Genomic DNA, 22357 nt, shown 5'->3' with positions numbered 1-22357 from the left:
ACCGTCCCAGAAGAGAGCTGACCCTGTGCCAGGAGGGAGCGGGGATGCAGCTGAAGCATTCTCAGGGGTTTCTTATTCTCCCCTAGAGTCTGACGAACACGGGCCTCGCGGAGGGTGGACGGCACCGCGCGTGACGAGGGCACCCGCTCTGGGCACAACAGCAACCCTCGTGCCTCACGCAGGCCCGGACAGGCGGCCGAAGGCTGCGTCCGAGCCACCCAGCCCGATGGCCTACAGGCTGGAGGATTTCTGAAAGTATTTCTCAAGTAGAATCTTGCTGTTCCTTCAAAAAAAAAAACAAAACAAAAACAAAAAAACCAGCCCCAAACACCTCCTGGGTTTTTTCTGGGTCGTGCTGGGGGTGGAGGCGCCTTCGTCTAACCCTCGATGATCGGCTGGAATTGAGAGCTGCTCTATCCTTGGGGAAGGAGACGAGGAAGAGGCAAGAATGAAGTGGCTGCCTCACCTGGAGGCCCAAGTGGAGCTCTTGCAAGACAAGAATCATAAGGGAGCCGAGGGGGGGGGGGTTCGGGTCCTTAGAGTCCAGGTACATTCTTAGAAGAGGAGGCCACGCCGCAGGCCAGTCACATACGGCTGCGGCCGGCAGCAGAGCCCACCGTCGAGTCTCGTCACCCCAGGTCGTATTTCTTCCGTGGGTCTCTTGCTAAGCACAGGACGAAAGGCCGGGGAACGTCCAAAGGGAAGTGACAGCTGTTCTCGTTCGCTTGGTCTTTGTTGGAAGGGGCGGTGAGTCGGGGTGGGGGGTATTTAGGGTAGAAGCAGGAGCTGAAGATCCGTAGACTGCTACAAGAGCCCCGGAGACAGTGGGAAATGCGAGAAATGTGCATTTGTCCCTCGCGAGTCACACACGGAGACAACGGGGGGGGGGGGGGGGGGGCTCAGCGCCGGGCATTGTTGCCACGGAAGGTCGGCCCCGGGCCCCGAGCCCCGAGCCAGGACAGCCCGCCCGGCGACGTCGCAGGACCCCTCCCGCCCACGGCCGTGCCGGCTGCACACTCTACCACAGGGCAGTGGCTCGAGCCAGTTGTGTGGCTGCACAAAGCACGGCTTGTTGGGCAAGAGGGGAGCCGGCTGGGAGCGGAATCAGCTCCTCTGCTCACCTCCGCGGGGCCAGGGGCAGGGCTGGCCAGGGAAGCTGCTGCGGCACCAACGCAGGACAGGGGGGCGGGGGGGCATAGCCGGGATGACAAAGCCCCCGTGATCGTTCAAGGCCTCCGGAAACGCACCGAGGCACGAAGACAAGTACTCCCTTTGCTACGGCTGCTTCTCCAGGGGCCCGAACACCTCCGGACCGGACTCACTGCCCTGCGTCATCGGGAACGGCAGTGACGCACCGGCCACCAGAGCTACGGGACTCCCCTCCCGGGAAAGCACTTTTAAACACGTCCTCGCACGAGCAGGACTGGCTTTCTCCTCCGTTTTCTCATGGTGTCTGTCTCCCGAGACGGGTTTCCTGGAGGCTCCAGCGGAGGCCACAGGGCAGACGAAGGAAGGTCCCTCTAATGCAGAAGGATCCTACACGCTGCTGAGGAAGTGACCACAAAGCATGAAAACAAACCCATCTCACCTTCCTGGTTACAGCTGGATCCAGGTAGCCTTTGAGCTTCTGAATGTACGTATGGGGAGGATTCTTCACCTGGAATCGTTCCTGCAGGGAGCACAAAAGTAAAAGGCATGAAAGCTACGGAGGCACGAGCACGGCCCCACTCCACCACGGTAATCCCCCTAACACGGCTGACGTGCGCCCGCCCCGGGAGCGTGGCCCTGCAGATCGTCCTCGTGCACCGACGGCTTTAAATCTTTACCGAAAATGTGATCGTCCTTGCTTTGCAGAGGGGAAAACTGAAGCTCTGAAAGATTCGCTACTTCCCTACGATGAACCAGCTCATGAGTGATGCAAATGGATTTGGGCCTGCGCCTGCCCCGTTCTGGGGTCTGTCCCACCGTGTCCGCGGGGTGGGACCAGACAATCTTGCATCACTGACAAGTCTTACACTGAGGCTGTGGGTGGAGGCATCACACTGAGAAACCCGCGCCCACGTGTTTCAGGTTTAATAGACCCTAACGTCCAAAACTATGTAATAAGCAGCAGTAAGAAATCTGGTGAAAATCCAAATGCCCACAAACCATACAATGGACACGTATTTGTATTGTGTTCATATAATGGTATATATTCCAACGAAAATACACAAAATGTACTGCATGTTCCCGCATGGATGGGTCTTACAAACCTGATGTTGAGTCAAAAAGAATGTGATTTTACAAGACAGAGAAAATTGAACTTTAATGGTTAGGGACCCATCCATAAGCTGTTTTATTCACTGATACGTAACATATATATCGACAGGGTTGGGGAAGAGAGGCTTAATGTAACCACGACGGGAGCGCTGGAGTGGGGGAAGGGAACTACCCAGTGATCCCAAGAGGTGACAAGGTTCTATTTCTTCACCCATGCGGTAGTTACACGGGTGCTGGCTTCATCCTACTGGCTACGCTATTCTTGGGTTTCACGACTTTTTCTGGACCTACGCTACATTTCACAGACACAAGTTCAAAGGAATCAGCTCTAAAAGGGAAAACTAAGATTTATCATGAAATCAAAACAATTCTCATCAGGGTCTCCTCGACCTACAACCTGAAAAGATGTTTTTCTAGGAATTCTTTTTAACCTGGTCACTGCTTAGGTCACAACGGAGTTTTTGAGTATTTTACAACTCTGCCAACTGGACAGCACGTTTCAGCATGTGTTTATCCTCTGACATTTCCATTTCTCCAACACAGGGAACTGCTACATCTTCCCTGGTCCCCTCAGGGAATTTAGAAAATTTTTCTAAATTTTCTCCCCCCCTTGCTTGCTTACAGATTTAAACAGGCTGAAAGATCATCCCATTATTATCAAAAAATATCATTTTATTAGCGAAAACATAAGTTTTGCTGTTTCAAATGCTTTAATATAGAGGGAAGGGACTTGACACCTGTCCATATTTCCCCTTTATTTGAAAATGATGAGGAATTTCATAGTATATAAACTGAATCTCAACAGAGTTGTTAATAAAAAAAAAAGATCAGCATGTTATTTCTAATGTTTTAAGGATTTTACTTATTTGGGAGAAGGAGAAAGCACGAGAGGGGCAGAGGGAGAAGGAGAAGTAGGCTCCCCAGCTGAACAGGGCACCCGATGCGAGGCCCAATCCCAGGACCCCGGAACCATGACCTTAGCCAAAGGCAGATGTTTAACCTACTGAGCCTCTCAGGCACCTCAACGTATTATTTCTAATTATCCCCTCCAATTTTTTAACCTGCAAGTAATTTCTAAATAACAATTCACAAATATTTGACATCTCTAAGGCCATCAAATGGTCTATGTACAAAGTCCTTTTTTTTTTTTTTTTAAGTCACCATCACTTCACTTAGGGACCAGACAGGATCCAACTGTCACGGGGCTTTAGCAATAGCTCAGCTGAAGACTAAAATAATCATAAAAACCTCCCAAAAATGAACCGATAAGCCATCTAGAAGTCAGTTATAATTTTCAACCTTGTGCATAATAATAGCTAATGCTAGAGATATACTAGGATATCAAGAAAACTTATGCTTTTAAAAAATGCAATCCAATTATCCGTATTTAAAATCCTTATGACCAGGGACAATTTAAACTGTGCTCCCTTCTACTACAGCAAACACCTCCTACTTCATAAAGGTCCCTAATACGTGAAACTCTATGAATTTTAACTGGCTAATGTAGTAGTTACTTGAAGACTTAAATTTGAATCTGTGGACAGATTCAAATTCATCTTGAACGGATTCAAACGATATCTTGCTGGAAGATATCTAATCATTGTTCTTTTAGGCAATTTCTTCACAACAGAAGAGGGGTATTTATTAAAATAACGAGATCTGGGCACGCCTGGATGGCTCAATTGTTTGAGCGTGTAACTTTATTTTTTTCTTAATTTTATTTATTTATTCATGAGACACACAGAGAGCGAGGCAGAGACACAGGCAGAGGGAGAAGCAGGCTCCATGCATGGAGCCCGATGTGGGACTCGATCCCGGGACCCCGGGGTCATGACCTGGGCCAAACGCAGATGCTCAACCACTGAGCCACCCGGGCGCCCCAAGCATCTAACTCTTGATTTTGGCTCAGGTCATGATCTCAGGGTCATGAAATTAAGCCCCATGGGAGGTTCTACTCTGGGTGTGGTGCCTGCTTAAGATTCTCTCCCCTCTGCCCCCTTAGCCAAGGTGCCTTCCCTCTCTCTCTCTCAAAAACTAAAATAACGAAATCTGGTTTACTAGCACATGTAATATGTAGGTATTCACTCAATTCACCCCAGTTCTGACCCTCAACAAACACACCTTTCTCCATTTCCTACTGAAGACTGTGGTGACCGAGGGGGGGGGGGGGGCTTTCTCAAATATACGCATCCATTGGTCCTGTAAGCACTTCCTTTTATTTATTCCCCTGAAAATTATGAAGTCTACGATTAATACATACTTTTCCTAATGTCTCTTCCCAAAATTTGCTGTTGTTCTAGTCACATTTTCCACTTGCCCGAGTAATTTACTAATGTAGTTCCAAAAACAGAACGTGGAGAAGGCTGATGCTTCACAACACAGTAAGTCCACATTCCATCCACTACACAGAAAACTCAGCCTGCATCTAGGGATGGAAATAAAACTGATATGGAGAAAAAATACAAAAGCCCCAATAATTTCCCTAAAACTTGGAGGTGTTTGTCTTGTCTCAAAAGGAGCGACTGTTTGGTTTATAAACCCAGCATCTGGCTCACCGAGCCTCTTCTGTGTCTTCAATATGGCCATTTGGACAACAGAAATATCTGGGAGGACACCCTGGAGAACGTCAGCACCTTGCCAAAACATGTCTACTCTGAAGGACTTCAGAAGGATTACTGGCCTCATATTTATTTAAATTAATATTTTTTTTTCTCTAAATATCAGAATTTTAGATTTGGCACCAAAACCTGTGAATGCTTTGGCTGGCAATTTTCCATCACCATCACTTCCAGATCTGCCATATCCCCAAGGGCTAGTTTCTAGAACTAGTTACGTGCTTGCTCAACATCAATGATACGAGTAGCTTAATTAAATGAGGGCTTCATTTAATTCATAATGAATTAATACATGAACTCGAACTTCATTAATTCATAAACGAAGTCCTCAACTTTGGTCCCATTATATAGAAATATACTTTAAAAAAAAAAGATTTTACTTTTTCACTTGAGAGAGAGAATGCCTGCAAGAGAGAGAGCACGAGCGGGGAGGAGGGGTAGAGGGAGGGGGAGAAGTAGAGTCTCTGCTGAGTAGGGACTGATGCGGGACTCGATCCCAGGACCCTGGGGCTGAAGGCAGATGCTTAACTAACTGAACCACCCAGGCGCCCTAGAAATATTATTCTTAGGGATAAAAAATATTCTCCAATCATCGTGATTTGCCAATGTGAATCGATATCATCCAGAAGAACTCTTGAAATACAGATTTCCTTGTAAACGTCTAATCACAGAGCATCCCATCACCCTGCCCTCCTGCCATTTATCTCTTTGTGTGATGAAACTTTCTCCATGAAATATTTCTAGATTGAAAAGAGCAACTGCTCTGGATTTTTAATTATTCTCCATATGCATTCAAAGCAAAGAACCCGAAGTTATTTCTCCACATTCAGGACACTGGGCCACAAACTACACTGGGCAAGCAAGTGTGGGAGGGAACAAACCTGGGGTCACAGAATCTTCTTCCCCCAGGGAAAGGCAGGCCGCCGCATGCAGCCCCTCGCCTGCATGTGTCTGTAGTCCTGGAAGCCTCACGACCCTACATTCTCCTACACGGGGACCTTGAGAGCCTGTTTGGAGGCTTTAGCAAAAAGTGCAGCTACTCACCCGCCCTTGAGGGAAGAAGGATGCTCCCCTATCAGGGAAGGTCCTCCTCTTAGACCGAGAGCACGACTTACAGAGGGACAGGAGTGGTAAGGGGTCCAGGGAGCGGCACATCAGAGGCAGGTCACCCTCACGTCCAATAATCACAGAATCTTCATTAAGCTGCTGCATCAATTGCCACTATTTTTTTTTTTTTTACCAATTAGACATTTAGAAATTAACTTCCCTGGTAATGATCTGAAAATTTCTTCTCGTGGCCAAGAACAGCTCCATTAATGCAAGCTGAGGACACAATTGCCTTTCCATCTGGAGCAGTGCTTTTTGGCTTTCAAGCATTATTCACTGATCTTTGAGTAACAGTTTGCCGTATTCTCTGGACCTCTTAACTTACTCAGGCCTCTCTTTCTGGCAAGTAGATAATACCTCCTTTTTTTTTCTAGAAGAGGAAAGTGAAGTTCAGAGATGAAATGACCTGCCTTAAATCAGACACATACGCATCAGATCAAAGATTCAGACTCAGGCTTTCTGACTCTCTCTGATCCTTGTTCTTTCTACACCGTAGTAAGTGCACTCGTCTTGCTTTTAAAGAAATAAAAGCTTTTGAAAGGGTACAAACATGTTCTATTTTTCTTTGAGTTCCAGTATACACAAGAACGAACACTTGGCACACAGTCCTTGATAATGTCCAAAGAATTAAACTTCTTCTAAACGTCATCTGCGACTCACATCTCTCATAAATTAGGGCTAAGTGTTTAAGAGTCTGCAAGCATGCAGAGCGATCGTACACGCTGCGCGGGGTGTGCATACGCTGAAAGCTGCACCGGGCACACATGCACGGCTGGTAAGCCTCTTGGGGAGCTCTCCTGGCTCTGAAACTGCCTAGTGACCCCCCTGAGGACACATTTCTCACTGACTCAATCTACTAAGGCTCATGCTAGCTAGCCTCCCTGCCCCATTGCTGGCCACCAGGAAGGTCACCCTGCCACGCAAAGGCCTGCCCTGCAGATAAGGAAAAGACAAAGCATTTGCTGGATCCCACTTAATAACTAAGTCAACTGCAGCCCCAACTAGAAAACCAGGTCATTCTTAAGGAAACTGGGTGAAGGGGCTGAGATAGGGACGCACTGAGGGAACTGGGTAAGTCAGTCAGGGGAGCTCATCGGCTATGCCGCAACACAGCCTCTCTCACCAGACACAGATCTGAGCAGTTCAACTGTTTTCTTTGGAGCCTTCCTCTATGTCCTCCTTCCTCCACCTAAATCTAATAACGTTTGTCACCGAAAGCCTTTCTGCATAAAGGTCTGGAGTTGGGCGCTCCACTCAGCCAGCAAAACATTTCTGGCCCCTTGAGTCCTCTCAATCCATGTGTATAATTACATGAGAAATTACTTGAGGTTAATTTGGTGTCAGCTGGACTCACAACAAGTATGTTATAAGCATTTCCGCTCCATAAATTGTGTTTGGAGAAGCAGCTCCAAAAATCAAACACAATTTCATTCCAGTTTATCTCATACCTCAATATTCTGAGGTTACAGGAAGGAGATCATAGCAAGACAGCTGAAAACCCAGGAAATCTCTGGGAAATGAATGGCTCACAGGGGGACACACTGAGCTTCTTCCCTCTTTGGGACGGTCGCAGGGTCATTGGCTCCATTTCAGTAGCGTGTTAGCGGAGCTACCGAAATTGCTTAAACACCCTCAGGGCTGAATGCGAGGTCACCATCATTATGCCATTATTAATGTTTTATTATTCTGCTCCTGCAATAACTTTTAGATAGTGAAAATTCAAAGGACTCTGCTCTCGCGCACATAAGCTTGCTACACTTGAATGATTTTTTTTTTCTTTCTGGAAGCTGGAAATAGTCGGGCTTCCTTTCCCAAGGCTAAGTCAGCAAACTGTGGTCTCTAAATGAGCCATAATTACAACCAGTATCAGCACCACTAGTGCGTACTAATTTGCAGCATTTAGCTTGGTGCTAAATGCTCTTCAGAGCTCTGTTGACAGGAATAATCCAAGTCCTCAAGGGGTTTGTCCTCTAAAGGGATAATGCCAACACGGGTGCACGGGGGGAATAAAAGACAAAAATAGAACACCACCTTGATGTTACATATAGACAGAAATGAGTTACACAAAGAGGACATTTTAGAGAAAATGAGAAAAACTATTAGGGCTCTAGCTCCTTACAATCTAAGACGGCCAACAAGGCAAATTCAGACGAGAGTCCGATGTTGCCCAACCAGAGGGGGAGAGCACCCAGCTGTGCTCCTACTTACAGGTCCTTGTGGTTATTACTGGAGGAAAACACTTTGCTACGAAGCCCCCTGCCTCTGAACACCTTAAACCTCGCTATCAAAAATAGGTCACTACTTCCAGGAACTAACAGGAAAAACACAAAGGCTAAAAAAACACTTTTTTGACCATGTTATTATTTCATTCACCAGAACACATGATGCAAGACACCGTGTAAAAAGGCAGAAAACGAAACAAATTCATTCTTAAGCACTAAGTCTGATGTGTGAGGCACAGCAGACATCACTGTAATACAATGCTGAGGACGACAAGAGCCATATGGGATCCTCTAGAAGTTCAAAGAAAGGTAAGGCTCTTTCCAGCAGAGAAGATCAAAGAAACTTCCCTGGAGAAAGCGGTTTCTGCATTGAGTTTTAAAGGGCAAGCCGCGTGTAGATGTCCTGGGTCGGAGTGAGAGGCAGGAGACAGAGGAGTTTTCCAGATGGGAACAAGGGGACGGAGGTAGAGGAGCGTGGGGAACGTGTGCTAGCTCGGGGTTTAGCTGGGTTCCAGCTGAACGGCCAAGACTAGCAGGTAACTTGGAACAGACAACGGCAGGTGTGAAATGAGAAGCGAGTACGGACGGGAAAGGCCACGGGCGCTAAGGACACCTGAGCGGTGCGGAGGGTACGGTGGGCTCGGCGCCCCGGCCCCCCTCCAGCCCCAGCTTCAAGCGCTGCCCACTTCTGTGCCAGGCTGGACTTGAGGGACCCGGCGTGTCCCAGTCACTCCGCAGCCATCGTTTCTGGGGGCCTCAAAACATTCCTCAGCTCGGAATATGAAATCACTGTCCCGGGCGGGGAGGACAGCTTTCCAAGGGTTCCATTAGAGCTCTCAGGCTGGAAATAACTTTTGGTGAGACTTGTCCAAATAATTTCCTTTATTTAGACTAGCACAAGTTTCTTCTGGTTCAACAGGTCTTTCCTAAACAAAGTATCCCCTAATTCATTCCCTAATAAATAATATTAATTGGGCTTATTTAATTCTGTTCATGGCTCATCATTTTTCCCCGATTTAAAAGTGGCTTTAATTCGTTAGAAAGGTCATGCATGGGATCCCTGGGTGGCACAGCGGTTTGGCGCCTGCCTTTGGCCCAGGGCGTGATCCTGGAGACCCGGGATCGAGCCCCACATTGGGCTCCTGGTGCATGGAGCCTGCTTCTCTCTCTGCCTATGTCTCTGCCCCCCCCCCCTTCTGTGACTATCATAAATTAAAAAAAAAAAAAAAAGAAAGAAAGAAAAAAGGAAAAAAAAAGAAAGGTCATGCATTTATTTATTTAGTTAGTTAGTTACTGTCACGCTTTTAATAAAGTTTATTATCTCATGTCGTCCTAAGCAAAGACTGAACCGTGACCGGACCAGACAGGTAGCAGCGTTCAATAGGTAGGGTTATCACTATTGAGGAGCTAAGAACTGCATAGTGACTAAAGACTGGATTTATACTGGGAAACCTTTTATCTTCAAATATTCATTCTCTCCCTTCATGAGCCAAAGCTTTCCCATCTTTTAGCTTGGCGTTTCTTAAAATACATGCTACCGAAAAACCAGCATCTGAAGCCACTGAAGATGCTTGCTAATTTGCATTCTCCTGACTCATTTCACCGCTCAAAAATCCACATTCTCTTAAATTCCTCAAGTAGGTCCTTTCGTACACTAACACTTATTAATCACTGTTTTCAATTGCAGCTCCTACTCCGGATACCTAAATCCCTCTCCAACGTGCATGTTCTTGTCAGGCAAAAACTTTGGAACATTTTTAGTTATATTTAAAGATACAGACTTACGTTATTAAAACTATAGTTACAATCTACTATTTCATAAAACTTTTACAAAATCCCTGGAGAGCATTCTTCCTCTAAAAAAAAATGCAAGGGGTACAAACAAGCCTTATTGCTTCTTCATTTAAAAAATAAGAATATAGGGCAGCCTGAGTGGCTCAGCGGTTGAGCGCCTGCCTTCAGCCCAGGGCCTGATCCTGGGGTCCTGGGATCGAGTCCCGCATCGGGCTCCCTGCGTGGAGCCTGCTTCTCCCTCTGCCTGTGTCTCTGCCTTCTCTGTGTCTCTCATGAATAAATAAAATTTTTAAAAAAAATAAATAATGAGAATATGAAAACCCTTCTCCCCTATAGACTACATACTCCAGAAACCTTACTTAAGGATGCCTTCTCAAACAGCATCAACATAATGAAAAGCTCCTAAGTCTCCAGGGCTAACCATGTATCATACAAACAAAGCATGGGGGAGGAAAAGAAAAATAACACGGTGCTGATCTTGATCAGGGGGAAAAAACAGCAGCAGCTGCCTTTGATGTCTTGCAGAAACCATCGAGATAAGAGTGCTAGTATTTTTCGATCACTCAAGAATATGAAAGAATGCAAACTCTATTACTTTTAAAGATATTTTTAATATTTTTATTTAAATTTCAGTTAGCGGTGTAATATTAGTTTCGGGCATACCATTTCGTGATTCAGCACTTCCATACGACACCCTATGCTCATCACAAGTGCGCTCCTAAGCCCCATCACCCATTTCACCCATTTCCCTCACCCACCTGCCCTCCGGGGACCAACAGTTTGTTCACTATAGTTTAAAGTCTGTTTCTTGGTTTGCCTCCCTCTTTTTCGCCCACTTCGCTCATTTGTTTTGTTTCTTAAATTCTATGTATGAGTGAAATCATATGGTATTTTTCTCTCTCTGAATTATGTTGCTTAACATCATACTCTCTAGCTCCTTCCAGGTCATTACAAATGGCAAGATTTCATTCTTTTTATGGCTGAGTAATATTTCACTTAATGTATATACACCACATCTTCTCTAAGAATGGCAAATTCTTATGTTATGGATTTCTGCCTACAGTCCTAGTAACTGGATTCTCCGAAATTTCATGTGCTCCAATTCAGTGTACAACCACGTGGCTACACAGTTACACGGTCATGAGAATCTCAAGAGGTGCTCGCTGCAGTGAATCGGTTGTAGTATTTGCAAAGGGTATAATTTATGGCAGAGAACCCTCAAAGTAGATGGCAGGCACATAAAGGGATGGAGAAGGAAGCTGTCTTCCACTCAAGGCGACACCTGCCTGATACACTCAAGGAAAGCATCCTCACGAACAGAACGTAAGGACTGAAAATTGGGAGTCGAGCCATTAGGTCTTAATCAGGTCCCTACCACCTGCTTTCATTTACGTTAGGCGTAACAAATCTGCCATCTTCATCCAAACCTCCCTGCCTCCCCACCCCCAACACACATCCCAGGTTCCTAGACACAGAAATATTCACCTTTTGAAATATAGGAACAATAACAGTGTGTGCTAACAACCTGAAAACTCTTAAAGCCAAGCTTTGGTAGACTATTGTATGGTTTATCCTTAGATCTTCCGTAATTTCAAATTTAACATCACTCGCACAGACACATTCACCCGTCGGTCATCAACCTCATGTCTTTGCATCCTCAGCTCACAAGAGTAAGACAAAAATAGTTTTAACCTGTGACCACACGGTCACCATTAGTCATTAGATCAAGCTCTCAGACAATACCTGACCAGACTGGGTTGAACAGGAGGTGGAAGAGGTTCGTTCAAAACTGGTCCCTGCTGAGGACACTTGCTGGATGTGACAGAGACACATGCATTTAGTACCCAGTATATTATAGTGCTCACTCCATGGGGTTTTAGGTGGCACTTGGGAAGTTCTATCTGAAACTATGAGCACAGCCATCGACAGCCAAGGGGTTGAAGAGAGCTAGTAGTGGCTTTAGGGATAACCAGCAAAATGATGGTATTTCTAGAACCCACAGATGCTACTGCAAGCCACGGTCTAGTCACCGTGTGGATACAGAATAAAGGCAGTCTCCACCCCCTAACTACAGCTCTCTGTTCCTTACGAAACCTGAACCGTATTTATAATTCACTTTTTTCCTTATCTCCCTGCACCCTCCAACACCCATGGTCTAATGAAAAATCAAATTTTCTGCTATTTCAGTGAAATCATCAAAATGCTGTTTTACTACTATAGTGGAGATAAAGACCCCACAGGGACGCCCGGGTGGCTCAGCGGCTGAGCGTCTGCCTTTGGCTCAGGTCGTGATCCCCGGGGTCCTGGGATCAAGTCCTGCGTCGGGCTCCCTGCATGGATCCTGCTTCTCCCTCTGCCTGGGTCTCTGCCTCTCTGTCTCTGTGTCTCTCATAAGTAAATAAATAAAATCTTAAAAAAAAAAAAAAAACACAGACACCTAATTTCCCCAATGACTTCAAAAAATAACTTCTTTTACAACACTTACTTGCAAGTTCATCAAGATCTGCCATGAATGCTACAGATAGTTGGGGATAACGTAGGGTCTGAAAGCTCTCTGTTAAACACTCAGTCTTTGCAGAATTTACTTTTAAGATGATGTATTATTTTTTTCAACTTCCTTTTTTAAAAGATTCAACATTGTATTTTCGGGGGGCACTATAGTCCTAGCATCTAGCACATCACTCTTCTCAGTGTGTCCTCATTGGATCATTTACCTAGCGAAGGGACTGATGAAAAGAGCCATGCTGTGACCGAGGTCATCCCGGCACTTTTTTCAAAACGACTTTTCCAAACCATTTGGGTACTTTTTAGAACACAGAAATTTTCAGAATTTTTTTAGTGTCAGCTCCACCACTTGTTGGGTAACTTCCATGAAGCTGTTTGACTTTTTGGTATGCGAAAGGTAAACACACACAGACCTCCACGGCAAAGACCAGGAGTTAAATGTTCACGTGTTAAAAGAATGTGAAGTTGTATCTGTGCTCCCTAGTAGAAATTCTTGGCTAATTCACCTTCATATGTCACTTACATTATTTTCTAAAAGATGGTGTCAAAGGTCAACTTCAGTCTATCCGTGTGCATCGTCACATTGGCTAGATGATTTCTCATTTCCTATAACAGCATTCTCAAGTTCACAAAAGATGCTCATATGATAAAAATCTACTTCGCACGACACAGTGGAGGTCTGTCTAAGACAACTCAGGCGACTAAGTAATTTCAAGGGTAGGGGGTAGGAGGTGGCAGCGGAGGATCTCCAGCTCCACTTGCATTGCCAGGCAAGAACGCAGGTAACGTGATGTTCATTTTGGCAGAAGGTAACCTAGAAGCTTGAAATCCGACTGAACACTGGGCTTCTTATTTTGGCTGTTGATGCCAAACAGCACTTCAAACAGAGCGTTTGAAGCTATCAAGCTGCCAAAACCGGGTTTAAAGTTTAAAAAGGAGTAGCTCACCCCGTCTTTAGTCTACCTTCCCATATTGTGCCCCCGGGGATGGTCAGCACCTTTCCTCCCACTACAAAAATCCTAGGACCAAGAGAACCTCTGGTAGTGGAACAAAATAACCCCCCTTCTAGGTCCAGATTCAATTTTCCACAACCCCAGAGATACAAAATAGGAGACAGCTCAACATGCAGGGAGCTGGCATCTGCTCCTCGGATTGCCTCTCCGGCGTTTTAGAAGCCGGGGATCAGGGACCGGCGTGCACCTTAATGGAAGGGAAACTTTGCCTTCAGGAGGGAAAATAAAAGAAACCTGCTCCCTCTTTTTTTTTTTTTTTTAAAGATTTTATTTATTTATGAGAGAGACAGAGAGAGAGGCCGAGACCCAGGCAGAGGGAGAAGCAGGCCCCACGCAGGGAGCCCGATGTGGGACTGGATGCCAGGACCCTGGGGATCACGACCTGAGCCAAAGGCAGATGCTCAACCGCTGAGCCACCCAGGGATCCCCCACCTGGTCTCTTTTTAACAGCAACTAACCTGATACCTTTCCTCAGATTTGGAGACTTTGAGAAAAGGAAGACAGCCCTAAGGTGAGATGTTGTGTTTTAAATTCGGCAAAAACATTACGTCCCACAGCCAGTTCGTGCCGGGCACCCTGCGGGGGCTCAGGACAAATAAACTGGTACCAGGGACCATTTGACTCAAATGATTTTCCAGACTCGAAGCATTGCATGAGGCACCCGTTTGGGGAAAACTAGATCCATACTCTCTCAATTTTCTCTTTGCTTTCTCTTATCTATACTATTAAGTGCTTCCTGGATGGATAAATTAATGAGTACGTAATAGAAGGAGTGATGCTAAGTCCAACCTAGACCGGCCAAGTTCTTGGACTGTCAGAAACGGCAACCGTGGCACAGACTGGCTCCCACTAAGCGTGGTTCCCCCCCGCCCCCCGCTCGTTCACCGAGGCCGCACCTCTGCGGGTCCAGCCGGTGAGGAGAGTCGGACGCAACTGCCCGCTGCCAGGCCGGGCGCAGGGACCTCCCGGGGATACCACAGGCCCGCTCGCCCCCCGGGGCCTGGAGACCACCGGAGACCACCGGAGACCACGCCGGGCTGCGGCTGCCCGCGACAAGAGCTTCCCCCGACCACCCAGGTAGAACCAGCCCCCGCCCCGGGCGGAGGACCGGCCGGGCCTGTTACCTAACGACAAGGTCACGTGAACCATCACACGTCTCCGCACACGCACTTGCTGGAACGACGGCCTCCCACAAAGCCACGTCTGTGCCCTCGCCCCACACACGTGCACATCACTGTACTTGGAGAAAGGGTGTCTGCAGATCCACGTCAGGGACCTTGAGGGTGATCATCCTCACCTTCCCAGGTAGACCCCAACCCAACAGGGAGAGTCCCGCTACGACACAGAAGAGCAGAAGTGGCCAAAGGGAGAAAAAAACAAGGCCCCGTAAAAGTGGAGGCGGAGGCTGGAGTCACGCAGCCACTGCCCAGGAGCTTCCAGGAGCCCCCGGGAGCTGGAGGGGAGGCCAGGCCGCCTGGGCACCCCCGGGAGCTGGAGGGGAGGCGGGATTCTCCCCGAGAGCCCTGGGCAGGAACAAGACCCAGCTGCCATCCGACCTCGGGCTTCTGTCCTCCGGGACCCAGCAGTGCTCCCTACTGCTCTAGGCCACCAAGTTTGCGGCCGTTCCGACGGCGGCCACAGAAAACGAACACGGCGGCTGTCGTCACCCTCCCGTCACTCTAAGTGAAACTGGAGCTTAGTAGCAGAGAAGGCGTCGCGACCAAGTGACTTCGATCACAGTCCTCGGTACATCTTCAATAGGGTACATTCGGGACACAAAACTGCAAAACCCCAGGGCCCCCCAAGGCCAGCGCTCTCCCTGATGCAGGTGCGAGGACCGGGCTTGCCCCACAGGCCAAGGAGCCCACGCGGAGCCCCTACCGCCCCGCAGCTTCGGGCCCTCGGGTCCTCGGGCGCACCTGTCGGGCAGCCAGCAGCTACGGGCCCCCCATGGAGAGCTCGTCTGGGGCCCCACGGATCCTCCAGTGCCCTCCTCCACCTCCTCCTCCTCCTGGGAGTCCTCTTCCTCCTCCTCCTCCTCCTCCTCCTCCCAGGAGCCCACTTCCTCCTCCCCCTCCTCCTCCTCCCAGGATCCCTCCTCCTCCACCTCCATCTGTCTCCTCCTCTCCCTCCCCCTCCTCCCGGGAGCTGCCTCTCCATCTGTGTCCCCGCCCTGCACCGCCCTCTCCCCCCCACCCCTGCCCAACACACAGCTGGCTCTCCAGCCTCCACCCATGTCACGTGCCTGGGCCCCACTGCCTGCGTGTCGGGAGCATGGGCCATGGGCCATGGACCGTGGGAACACGCCCTGCCCAGGGGGGCAACACGCCAGCTGACAGTACCAGCCAGTCACGAGCTGCATCCCCCTGTCCTTCCCAGGCTAAACCATAATGACCCATCTTGCTTGGACCCCCCCCCTTTTGCTTCTTTAGAGAAAAGCATCACGTCCAACGCACCAATCGGCCCAAAGCCCATGGCATGTGGAAAAGGAGCTTCGCCATCAGCACAAATAACATTTGTGTTCACCGGTAACAAAATAAAAAGATGATTTTACCTTCATCTTGTTCAAAAAGACAGCTGATGAAAGTTTAGGAGGGGATATTTTTAAGTGAGGAAATCCGTATGGAGGGACACGTGGCCCGGAAACCTTAGGTAAGGCCACGGATGAGGCTGGTAACAGACCCCGCCACACAGGTGCTGGGCGCTTGATAAGGGCAGGCCACGAATCTGGCTCCAAGCAACCCGGCAGCAGCGGAGGAAAGGAGAACCACGACCAGTCCTGTGATTCCGATCGCCCACATAACAATTTTTCACTGGAACCAAACCTGAAATAACTTCACCCTAAAGCCTCCAATATTCTTGATCACATACTCCTTTTGGAATTAAATTTCTCTAATATTCCCAGTTCATTTGGTGCAGACTCCGTACTGGGCCTATCCCGGGTACCTCACGATTCCCTACCTGCACTATTTGCTTAAAAAGAAATGAAATAAGCATTTGGATTCCATATAATGTTTGGGCAGAAAACAGTGGGGGGCAGGGGGTGTCTAACGGGTCAGGTCTCAATGACAACACACCATGGTCATTGTTCTAAGACGACACATAAGACACAAGGTTTGCCTGGTATTTTCCTGGATTGAAAATCTATGGCTATGGCTTGGGGCGCCTGGAGGCTCAGTGAGTTAAGCATCTGCCTTCAGCTCAGGTCACAACCCCCGGGGCCTGGGATCGAGCCCCACATCGGGCTCCCTGCTCAATGGGGTCTGCTTCTCCTCTCTCTGCCCCTCCCTCCCACTTGCACTCTCTCGCACACATGCACTCGCTCACTCTAATAAATAAAATATTTAGAAGGAAGGAAGGCAGGAAAGAAGGAAGGAAATCTACAGCCGCGGCTTTTCCTGACAGCATCCTACAGCACGCGTTCAAACCATCAAGTATATATAGATAATAGGTGATGACACATTCAATATAATCAATTTCTTTGAATCTTTTGATGACAAGTCGATGATAAAATAATGGTCCAGTATCTAATAGCTGAGCTCCTCAGTAGCAGCAGAAGCAGCCACACCATCGATAAAGCACCTGCTCCGTGCCAAGTGTTAGTTGATGTACTTTACGTATATTCCCTGCAACCCTCAAAATAATTTTAAACTGCTGTTTTCTTTTCAAGTAGGATCCACATGCAACTTGGGGCTTTAAACTCAGCACCCTAAGATTATGAGTTGCATGTGCTACCAACTGAGCCAGCTAGCCAGGCACCTCTTTAGAAGGTTAGAGTAGCTAAGGAAAAAAATGAAGATTATGTGGCACTTTATTTTTTAATTTTATATTGTAAATTCTTGAATACACACTGAAGTTCAAAGTACACTGTGATAGACCCCAACACACTCCACCACCAAGATTCAAGGTTTTGCACGTTCTATCCCTTTTGTTTTCCTTTATGAAGTGTTTCATAGCCATATTCCAGTAATATTCCATCCCTACGTCCACACACATTGCTTTAAAAATAAAGACAGATTCTTATACAACCATAATGCCCAAATCAACCCTAACAAAGTCAAGCACTTCTTAGATTCATCCACTAATTTCTCTGGAAAATTTTTCTGGGGAAATTTCCCCAGTTACTGCTCTTCAATTCTGTTTTTAGCCTATCTCTGTTACAAAAGCGAATATATTTCTGAGCTATAATTCCTATGCCATAAAATTCACACTCTGAGAGTGGTATGCAATTTTATTCTGTTCACAAGGCTACGTAACTATCACCACTCTTTAATTCCCACCACTAAGAAATCTGGTGTCGTTTCCATCACACCTAAACAAAACTAAAAACAAAAAAACCGTGCACATTCATTAGCAGTCACTCCCCTCCCCCTCCCAGTGCACAGCAACCACTAACCTACTTTCTCTATGGATCTTTCTACTTGGGACATTTCATATAAATGGTATTTTAAAAGCAAATATATTTAGAGAAGGTATCAAGTTAAGTACCATAGACAGATACAGGTTAGGTACCAAATCCATACACGGTCCACATTCCATCACTAAACACCAATATATTATACTACCTTATGAAGAGTATCCTATGAAGGCCTTAAGCCCATGGTTTTTACCTTTCCCCTCACAAATATACACGGGGGACATGGCGTGTGTGACATACCAATGGGCTTCCCATATGTGGCAAAAAGTCCAGGTTTCTGCTGCCTAAAATTCTCAAAATGACCAACGGCTAATCACACATGGCAGGTCACCATGGGGAGAGCGCAGGCAGGCAAGGCTCAGTGCCCACGTTGCAGCTCCCGGCCTTCCTCTCGCTCTCAGGAAAGCCTATCAGACTGCGAGCCAGAGAAACAGAGACAACCCGTGTTTTTTAATTTATTTTCCGCAGCTCATTCACACACTTGAGCCCTTGGCGAGGAAGAGCGCAGCGCGTTCACATACAGCCCCCGAAGGAGCAGCTCTTCCACAATCAGACCTCCCAGGCCACCTTACCACTCAACAGCTACGCCACCTTCAGCAATGATTTTCTCCATCTGTCAAATGGGGAGCTGGACACATGTGACTGCTTTGACAGTTACACACAAAGCTCTTAAGAAAATCTACTTAGTAAATGCTGGCCACTGGCAATAATAATTATTTTTCACTCTTATTAACAAATCACGCAGGACACCCCTGAACACTGATGGAGCCCCAGCCTGGAGCTTTCAACACGTGTTGAAGTAACTGCCAGAAAGAAACAGATCGAGTGGCTAAATTCTCTATGTTGTGGCACATTAACATTTAAGGGCAATAATAAGCTGAACCTAGGATCTGAAAATCTGAAACACAATTAGCTGATTTGCTCCTCTCCCGGCCTCGAGATCCCCAGACCCACCATCTACCCTAGAGGCCATGGGTGGTCCAAGGGAAGAGTGCAGCTGTTAGAAATCTTCTCTCAGCAGTAACCTGCCATTTCTGGCTGCTAGAGAGGCAAAGACTGACAACTCAACCAAGCCAGAAAGGAGCAGAGCAGCCTGACGGCCAGTGAATCCTGCAGGTCTGCGGGAGGAGGTTCCGATCTTCTCTACAGCACTGACAAAATAGCCACTGCCTTCCTCTGCACCTGCCACTGTCACAACCTGTCACACTAGAATTACCACCCCCACTGGACCTCCCTCATTTGCACGATTCCCTTTCTTTAATATTAACTATCCCTATCATCCTTGTTCATCATCATCGTAAAATCATTTCTCCCCACAATAATAGGCTTAGACAATACTCGTGAAAAATTAACTCTCAGGGAAGGAGAGTCTAAGTGTCAGCAGAATTTCACTCCTTTGCATCATGGTCCTATAAACAATAAGCTTCCTCTTCGGTTTCTATCTACTCTCGGTACCCAAATATAGCCTGGGAAAGAGGGGAGGACTTTTACCATCATCTCATTACTGTTTGAGTCAGGAGCTGAGGAGAAACCACACACAATGAACACTTTAGAAGCTGCCAACTGGGGATCCCTGGGTGGCGCAGCGGTTTGGAGCCTGCCTTTGGCCCAGGGTGCGATCCTGGAGACCAGGGATCGAGTCCCACATCGGGCTCCTTGCATGGAGCCTGCTTCTCCCTCTGCCTGTGTCTCTGCCTCTCTCTCTCTCTCTGTGTGACTATCATAAATAAATAAAATTAAAAAAAAAAAAAAAAAAAGAAGCTGCCAACTGCGAGCATGTATTTCTTAGGGTAATAGCTCTACCTATGGGCAATAAAAAAAACCCCTCTGCTTCTCTGATACATGTTGTCCCCACAATAGAAATCCAAGAAAAGAAAAAGGAAAAGAAAAAAGAAAGAGAAAGAGAAAGAGAAAGAGAAAGAGAAAGAAAGAAAGAAAAGAAAGAAAGAAAGAAAGAAAGAAAGAAAGAAAGAAAGAAAAGAAAGAAAAAGAAAAGAAAGAAAAGAAAGAAAAGAAAGAAAAGAAAAGAAAGAAAAGAAAGAAAAGAAAGAAAAGAAAGAAAAGAAAGAAAGAAAGAAAGAAAGAAAGAAAGAAAGAAACCCAAGGCAGCGGTGTTAGGAGGAAATATAACACTCGCCAGAAATTTTCAGGGTGGTGGGAGGTGGAGACACAAGCACCCTGAAGCTCATGGCACAACATAAAAAGTTCACATACAGAGCCTGCTATCTCACAGTGACACCTCTAAGGATTCAATCAACTGGCCCAGACCAAGCCCTCCAACAAAGTGCCAAAAAAACAAAACAAAACAAAAACCATCAATTACAATACAATACTACTACATACCCTTTAAAAGAATAGGATAGAAACGTACATACTGATGAATGTACCAAGGGGTAGAATGGACTAGTGTGTACATTCAGGTATTTTAGTTTTTTTAAGACAAAAACATTTTAAAAGCTGAAAGGAAATACTTCAAGGTCTTACCAGTGGAGCTCTAAGGTGGAGAATTTGAAGAGCAGACAGAAACAAAATGCAGATTTTCACTTTTTATTTTATATCTCTTAATCATCTGAATTATGAGTTAATGACAAAATGAAAACAACTTTAGAGTTGCTAAAATCTGAAATAATTTATCAGCTGAAGCAATGTTTCTTTATAAACAATTCACCTTCTCACATGACTATACATCAATATACAGGGATAGGAAAGCCAGCTGAACTAGAAGACTTGCACTACTCTCGCAGCAGAAACTGCTGTGGAAACAGAAAAACTGGGGCGCCTGGGTGGCTAAGCATCCGACTCCGGATTACAGCTCAGGTCATGATCTCAGGGTCATGGGATTGAGCCCCATGTCAGACTCCATGCTGGGCATGGGACCTGCCTTGGATTCTTTCTCTCCCTCTCCCTCTCCACACCCCTGGCTGCAGCCCCAATTCTCTCTCTCTCTCTCAAAACCAAACAGGTCTGAATTTGGTTTGCCTATCTGATGAGATTTCCCAGAAAACCTAATAACTAAATGCTTGAAAATAAGGGAGACAATTAAAATAATGCACAAATAAAGTAAGTCACTTCCTAGCTTTACCTCTGGTCCTGAGAAACAGGAAGGCAGAGAATTACACAACAGAAATCCATGCATTCATATCCTGGAAAAAGTCTACTATATTTAGGGAGGAAATCTGATTCTCTTCTTTCATTACTTCTTGATAAAAGCATCACTGTGTCTTACCTGATCGCAAATCAGTTCCCACTTCTTCTCATTATCATACTGCCGCAGTAACCTGGCTTTGTCAGGGGGTAGGTTCATAGCATTCTGTAAAAAGAAGAGGAAAGAGATACGTCACATCCTACAACAGGCTGCTAACGGGTAGCTCACGCGCAGACCAAAGAATACTACAGTGGTTCTTTGAGGACTTGTTTGCAATTCCTAGCATCCAGTTAAACCGAAACACCTTACGGAAGTCATATAAACATCAAATCAGTGTAATGGGACTAGAGAAGCTCTGAAGTCCTTGCTGGGACATTCATCTGCTTTGAACTATCAGATGTGCATTTCACCAAACGTAATGCGTTATTTCTTCATTTAATAGCAGGTTCCCATTCTACTTAGTAGTTGAGAGGGTATTAATTACCCCCAGTTATTTTTAAAGCACTGCAGCCTCACCAGACACACAACAGAAAACACCCCAAGAAAACCCAATGACCAGAACCTCTGATAGAAAACATCAATGTTTACTCTGATAATTTTAGGTAAAAGCGCACTTTGAAAAAAATTTAAAATTAAAAAAATTTTTTTTTAAAAACACGAGAAAAGTGCAGGTGGTTTTTGTCACCTCTGTGAGATGAAAACCACTCCTTCAGGACAGATGTTAAAATTAGCAACGACAATTCTTAGTTTAGCTATACGGTTTCTGAAGTTGGGTTTGCAGGGAGAAATTGACCATGAGCTCAAGGAAACGTCTAGACGTCGGAACTCACATAAACCTCCCTCCGTCAGTACAGCACACCTTCCGTACTATTGGTCACGGATATGCGCCCAGGTGCACCCGCATGGTTTTAGTCCAATGTCCCAAATGACCAATCACATGCACTCTTTCAAGATGCTTGGCTTGGGTCTGAGGTGAGATCTTTGGCCACAGAACAAGGCAAGTAAGAGCGCCCCAGGAGTTCATATCTGTTCCCTCAGCCTCCCTAAAGTTTCCAGGCTCCAAACTGAGCTAAGGAGTCAATGTCTATTAGCTCTCATATCTCATCCACTCGCAGCAACACTCTAAATCATACTATCCCTAAATAAACACCACAGATCCTTGCCTGAGGCAATGTTTGAATAAACAAAACCCAAAGGCCTTCAGCTTTTAATGCTAGAGCCCCTAGCTCCCTGGAAGATGCGGCCTATGGAGAAGCAATTCTATGGAGAAGCAATTGAAC

The 22357-nt window shown here is 46.5% G+C and overlaps 1 protein-coding gene across 1 annotated transcript in view; it reads right to left on the bottom strand.

The window, feature by feature from the left end:
* FMNL2 (formin like 2) overlaps positions 1-22357 on the bottom strand; it is a 261397-nt gene that overhangs the window by 97468 nt on the left and 141572 nt on the right. The window contains 2 exon segments of the mRNA XM_038565210.1: positions 1589-1669; positions 21159-21242. Of these exon segments, the coding sequence (XP_038421138.1) occupies positions 1589-1669; positions 21159-21242 (165 nt within the window).

Source organism: Canis lupus, chromosome 19 (genome assembly GCF_011100685.1).
Source record: "Canis lupus familiaris isolate Mischka breed German Shepherd chromosome 19, alternate assembly UU_Cfam_GSD_1.0, whole genome shotgun sequence".
NCBI classification, from domain to species: domain Eukaryota; kingdom Metazoa; phylum Chordata; class Mammalia; order Carnivora; family Canidae; genus Canis; species Canis lupus.
The sequence above is the reverse complement of the archived record's forward strand: the minus strand, read 5'-3'. Positions and strand labels throughout refer to the sequence as shown.